This window comes from Mya arenaria, chromosome 15 (assembly GCF_026914265.1).
Source record: "Mya arenaria isolate MELC-2E11 chromosome 15, ASM2691426v1".
NCBI lineage: Eukaryota > Metazoa > Mollusca > Bivalvia > Myida > Myidae > Mya > Mya arenaria.
In genome coordinates this window covers 25,075,167-25,081,691 of record NC_069136.1, presented here as the reverse complement: position 1 = coordinate 25,081,691, position 6,525 = coordinate 25,075,167, and the positions used below count along the sequence as shown (strand labels likewise).

The 6,525-nt window shown below is 38.2% G+C and overlaps 1 protein-coding gene across 2 annotated transcripts; it reads left to right on the top strand.

Moving 5' to 3' along the window:
• Positions 1-6,295, top strand: LOC128218970 (uncharacterized). Of its 2 annotated transcripts, XM_052926755.1 has the most exons (4): positions 3-179; positions 1,831-1,899; positions 3,580-3,762; positions 5,229-6,295. In XM_052926755.1, exons 1-4 carry the CDS (start codon positions 140-142, stop codon positions 5,429-5,431), a joined length of 495 nt encoding a protein of 164 aa, XP_052782715.1. In that variant the 5' UTR covers positions 3-139; the 3' UTR covers positions 5,432-6,295. The 2 variants fall into 2 exon arrangements, with proteins under 2 accessions (XP_052782716.1, XP_052782715.1); XM_052926756.1 differs by lacking the exons at positions 3,580-3,762; positions 5,229-6,295 and adding an exon at positions 2,010-2,343 and having other exon boundaries at positions 1-179.
• Positions 6,296-6,525: the final 230 nt, after the last annotated feature.

The following is a 6,525-nucleotide window of genomic DNA, read 5'->3' as shown; positions in this document are numbered from 1 at the left end:
TTTAAAGTATAATAAGAAAACGTATGTGTCAGCTAAATGAACACGGAACAACTCAATGCTAAAAATTGATGTACATAGGAAGGAATTGTATTATTTTTATTTAGATTAAAGGAATACCAACCAGTGCTTATAATCGATAATGTGCAAAAATGATTTTTGCGTCGCATGTGGGACAGCGTGTAAGTATTTGTTTAGCCATTCAGTGTTTTACATTGTCACATAATGCACCAGTCAATTGTAACCACGGCCACCCAGGTCCGGGGTATACCGGGGAAAGCGGGGGAAATGGGCCGTGTTTTTACCTTCCAGGTGGCCCCGCAGTGAATGCGGGGGTTAACCTAGGATGTCCCCGGGGTGCGGGGGCATTTGATGGGAATTTTACAAGCAGTTTGTCCCCGAAGGGTGGGGATTTGACCCGGATTTGGCGGGACCGAAAGTAAAAGTCCCCGCTATTCCCCGGACCTGAGTGGGCCATGGTTACAATTGAATGGTGCATAAGCATAACTTACTCATACTTATTTATTTTCGCTCGATTGTGAAGACATCTGAAAGCTGATATGAGTCACTCTACTGTGTCCGTTTTCTGGGCAGTAGCTAATAAAAGAACTGTGTACTTGTTCGAGAGCCCAAGAGAAGATTCCCATTATTAGGATGGAACGAACGACTTCATGAGTGACAGACGGGCGCCTTTACCACTGGACCACTTTATCCTATTGTAACTAATAGTTAGAACACATTGTGTAACATTGGAATGACTAGGAATGGGCGAGGCGAAACGAACGGACGCTTCTTAGGCATTAAGACTTTACACAAATTCAAATTATTTTTACTATAAAATGTTTTCATAGGTAAGTAATAAAAATCGTGATGCATATTGGTGGCCGATAGACATTGTCATTGACTGAACGGATGTAATCTTACTTAAATATATGCTAAATATATACTAGTCTACGCGTTTCTGCTATTATCCCTCATAAAGTCACACAACTTTTGAAATAGAACCTAAAGTATGTTTTTGTGTTGTATATGGCATAAAACGAATGTTATAAGAGCTGTGTCATGTAAATAATTGTAAATATGGTACGTATATTACACGAACATTAAGAATACAATACATATATTAATTCTATATAAATATTACTATCATTAGACATGCACATGTAGATCTTCTGGCCCCAATTTCTCGAAACTTCTTAAGGTAAACAGGCTTAATAGCTTATTTCTATAATCCAAAATGCATACTTTAATTTTATTTTGATACATGAAAAATGTTTTTTTGGAATATTCATAAAGATAAAGTCTATGTAAAGTCTAAAAAATCATAAAGAAGCAAATATAACACAAATTTTAGAAAACCAGAAATAGTGAGCTTAGCTTAATCCTGTTGTAAGGGACTTAAAGCTGCACTCTCACAGATTTACCGTTTTGACAACTTTTTTTATTTTTTTGTCTTGGAACGAGCGTAAATAACTGCAAACCACTGATATAAGATTGCTGACAAAAGATCAGATCGCAGATTTTCATATTTCCGTTCGAAAATCAATGTTTTATAGGTAAAACCGTTACTAACGGTTTAAGAAAATTGCATAAAACATCATTTTTTAACTTAAATATGAAAATCTGCGATTTGAATTTTTGTCATAAGTCTTATATGACTGTTTTCCATGCATTTTCGCATAAATTGGCTCGTTCCAAGACAAAAAAAATGTCAAAACGTTCAATCTGTGAGAGTGCAGCTTTAAGAAGTTTCGAGAAAATGGGACCTGTGTCTTTTTTTTAAACTAAGTTACTCGAATAGTGTTGACCACGAGTATTTCCATTTGTTTTCAGCGGTTATGTTCTGCATTATTGCCATCGTGCTGGGTTTAATCGGACTTGGAATCACAAAAATCGTCTTAGGTACGTTCATTAAGGAGCACATTTTGTTTTGACAGGAGATAAATGTTTGATTCTCATCCCCGCCCTCTTCTGTTCGATATACAGTTGAACCTGTTTGTTTGAACCCACAGAGAACAGTGAAAATACCTCGAGCCTCGGGAAATTTGAACCAAGCGGCAATGCTTACCTTCAGCAGAAAGAATTCGTTCCTTTACATTCAGTTCGAATCAAGGAGGAAATCGAGCCAAGCGAGTTTGAGCAAACGGGGTTCGCCTGTTCCCTTCTCTTTATCATCCAGACAACCCGCCATCTCATGTACAAAATGTCCTTTCCTTTTATTTTCAATTACATAACCAGCTCGTCCCTGTTCAAAATATCATTCTTTGTTAGCAATTGCTTAACCCGCCCGCCCCTATTCAAAATATTTCATCCTTTTGTTTAATCACACCACCCGCCAACCCCTGTTTGAAATCTTTCTTTTCAATGAAAATCCGCCCGCTTTTTAAAAATATCGTTCCCTTCTAACCCTGTTCGAAATATCCTTCCCTTTGATCCCTGTTCGTAATATCCCTCCCTTTCATCCCTGTTCGAAATATCATTCCCGTTTATCCCTGTTCGAAATATCCTTCCATGATAGCCCTGTTCGAAATATCCTTTCCTTTTATCTAACCCTGTTCGAAATATCCTTCCCTTTTATTTAACCCTGTTCGAAATATCCTTCCCTTTTAGCCCTGTTCGAAATATTCTTCCCTTATAGCCCTGTTCGAAATATTCTTCCCTTTTAGCCCTGTTCGAAATATCCTTCCCTTTTATGTTCGAAATATCCTTTCCTTTTAGCCCTGTTCGAAATATCCTTCCATTAATGTCCTCTTCGAAATATCCTTCCCTTTTAACTCAGTTCGAAATATCCTTCCCTTTTAGCCCTGTTCAAAATTTCCTTCCCTTTTAGTCCTGTCCGAAATAGCATTCCCTTTTAGCCCTGTTCGAAATAGCATTCCCTTTTAGCCCTGCTTGAAATGTCCTTCCCTTTATATCTTCTTCGAAATTATCCTCCCTTTCAACCCTGTTCGAAATATCCTTCCCTTTTAGCCCAGTTAATATATCCTTCCCTTTATGTCCTCTTCGAAATATCCTTCCCTTTTAACCCTGTTCGAAATATCCTTCCCTTTCACCCCTGTTCGAAATATCCTTCCCTTTTAACCCTGTTCGAAATATCCTTCCCTTTTATCAATCACATTACCCGTTTGACGTATCCTTCCAATTGTTTTTATAATCGCAAACGTACTCAATAAATTGTACACGTATATTAGTATGTAGTAAACATTAAACTGTGAATTTGCAGAATTTAGGGTCCATTTCATTCATAGTATACGCCCCAATCGTTGTTTGATATTCTTTGTTACAATTAGTCTTTAAAGTTATGGGGGAAAAAACAATACAAAGTTAACGACGCACGACGGACATCCGTTGCACGACCCCGACGCACAATCTCTGCACGACGAGCAATAGCTGCATGACGGTCAACGTCTGCTCACAAAAGCTCGCCATGAGCGCGTAGTGAATCATCAGAATTATGATGCGTGCGTGTGTGCATTTGTGTGTTGCGGGGGAGGCAGGGGTTGGCTGGGGTTCAGAACAGAAAGAAATAATGGTAAAATCAAACAAAGGCGTGCTAAAAAGCTACCTCAATGTATTACACAGGTTCCATGTATCTTCATGACTGCAGCATCGAGCGAATGATTCCCATCTACTTGATTGTAAGCGGCGTGGTTCCATTGCTGTTTTCCGGTTTCAGCCGCCACGATGACGAAGGTCGGTCCCTGGGTTTCGGGGACTGCTGCGGCATATTCGCCTTTCTCTTCAACGTCACTTGGCTTGTTTGTGGTAAACCCGCACTTTTTTAAGCATGAATGAATGGGGTTTTGGCATTCGTATACGTTTTGACTAATGCACCAGTCAAATGTAACCACGGCCCCCAGGTCCGGGGTATACCGGGGATAGTCGGGGAAATGGACCGTGTTTTACCTTCCAGGTGGCCCCGTGGTGCCGGGTGAATGCGATGACTTTGACTTTATGCCAAAAATAGCGGGGAATGGGCCTTACATAGGGTCCCTGGGGTGCAGGGGCATTTGGCGGGGATTTTACCAGCAGTTCGTCTCCGCAGGACGAGGAATTTACCCGGGCTTGGCTGGACCGAAAGACAAATTCCACACTATTCTCCGGACCTGGGGAGCGTGGTTATAAATGACTGGTTCATAATAACAACAAATATTTTAACAAATTAGAATCGTATGAATATGAACACTCTGGCCAAGGTCGCTCCCTGGGATTAGGGGGTTGTCTCTCATAGTCTCATAGGCGCCCTCCGTTCAATGTTGCTTTCCTTATTTGTGTTAAACCCGTATTTTGATTTTGAAAATGTATAGCTTTTTTTCGTAACCAACAACAACATATATTTGAACACAAAAGAATTGTACGCATGATGAACCATGTGACTGACGTACGTCACTCCCTGGGATTCGGGGACTGTTGTGTCATACAGAGTCTTGGCCGCAATCACATGTGATAAAATTCGTTGCCTTTTGCCAGGTGTGGGTTAACAGTTGCAATCGTCGTTGTGGTAATCATTCTACACAACGCATGAACCAAAGCCAAAAGCCGCGTGGCGGTGTCAGTGTGTGTATACCACGTGATAAACTGCGTCATAAATGCTACGTACAAAGGCAATATTTTGCTTTGAATGAAGACTTGAAAAAAAGATAACTTTACTTGCCTTCAGTCTTTTACCAGAGTTTGATAATGAGTTTAGTTTCAGAAAACACTTCGAAAAACTTTTTCACAAAACCACCGCCTGATGGAGCAATGTCAAAACATTAGTTTGGAAACAGGTTTGTCGAAGTGCTTGATGGAACTAATTATCTGATCAAACTCCGTAAATAAAACGAAGGCGGGGCTCTTTAAGCGGCATAGACTGCCCTTTGTTTTTATTTAAAATGGTGAAGAAAACGAAAAGTTATCTTTATTTTAAGTCTTCATTTAAAGCAAAATGTTGCCTTCCGACGTAGCATATATGACGTATTGTATAACATGGTATTCACACACTGGGTGTGGGAGGCATTTAGATATCCTAACCAGAAGACCTCTGGTTCGAGTTGCTAGGAGCTTCGTGAAGAGATCTGAATTATTGGTTTTCGCCAAAGAATGATAGTTGATACTTTATAAAAAAAAGTTATTCAGAACGCATGCTACTTGTTTATCGGCGCGATGTAAAATGACTTTAAATGTAGGGATATTTTGTATTTGTATTTATTATAAGGAGCATTATTTTATCTATAAAAAAACAATTTCAGGTTCGATTTGGGTTTACCCGAACTATGGAAAACTGACACATCAAGTACCCTGTTCTGCGATCGTCACATCCGGTTGTTACCATGGTAGCTGCAACATGACGCTTCTAAGGTTTGCGTTCGCCATGGTAACGATTGACTGGCTTTGTTTTGGAATTGGTGTTGGAATGATTTCGTACATCTACGTAAAAGCATTTTGCAAATGAACTTGAATAGAGGAACAGCATACTTCTTGAACGAGAAATCGACATAACTAATTATAAAACTTATATACCTGGATCTGTATACTTATAACGACTATGAAATTAGTATTTGTTAAATGTGTTATGCTGTACGTCATGCCATACTTTGGTTAAAATTGTTTTGTTAATTGAAACCATTTTCATAATTTCAGCGTTGGGTTATTTACAAATTATTTGTTAGATGTTTTTACACCTGTTATTTGAAATATGCAACTGTGTTTGTAACAGGTTGGCAAACGCCAACGATTTAGGATGTTGCTAATTGCCAAACAAAGGAGGTGTCAGTCGAAGCCATATTGACCTTAGCTTACTGTTTTATTGTTTCTTTGTATCTAATTTAGCACCTTGACATATGTTTTGATTAAGAACTATTTGAAATCAGAAGTAATTAGTTCGAGCTGAGCTGACAGTCTTTATGAAGTATTTCCTGTTTTTCTATTGGTTTAATTTATGGTAGGCATGACCGGGCTGCACATTATAAAGTAACACATTTTTTAATTGTTAAAGAAAGAGAGGAGAAAAAATGTAGTTCTTCATAGAAAACGGACTCTTGAGATTTGTCTGAGCTCGAAGGTGGTTTTACCACAGTCCAGCAAACTATAGCGTTGTCGCTGTTGTACAATATATTTGGTGTTAAATTTTGGACTACACACACTGTGTTATTACATCAAGTATTTGTTAATGAAAGAACAACATAATAAAATCGTGAAAAGAACTTGGTGTCGTGAAAAGGATTTTGTTTTGGACTTCAATAGCTAATTCCCCATAGGTGTCAAATAACGCGTTTATAGTTAAAAAATGCACGGCACAACAAGTTCTGATAATAAACTGTATTTATCGTATAATTGATGTTGTTTGTTTTTTTTAATTAGATAGTAAGCTCGTAAATCGTAATAGAACTATGTTTTATTTCTTTCATTATTTGAGAAAAAAAAACGTAATTACAAAATATATATTACATATACATATATAATTTATGTTAAAAATATTCATATATATATAATCAATTAATTTTACACATGTGACTTTGCGTAGCAATTCCACATTTCTTATTAGCC

Bases quoted from the DNA above. Each gene is read 5' to 3' on its own strand.
- LOC128218970 (XM_052926755.1), top strand. From the start codon at position 140: ATGTGCAAAAATGATTTTTGCGTCGCATGTGGGACAGCGT. The intron at 180-1,830 runs GTAAGTATTTGT...ATTTGTTTTCAG, and splicing joins CGTCGCATGTGGGACAGCGT to CGGTTATGTTCTGCATTATT. The intron at 1,900-3,579 runs GTACGTTCATTA...TGTATTACACAG, and splicing joins AATCACAAAAATCGTCTTAG to GTTCCATGTATCTTCATGAC.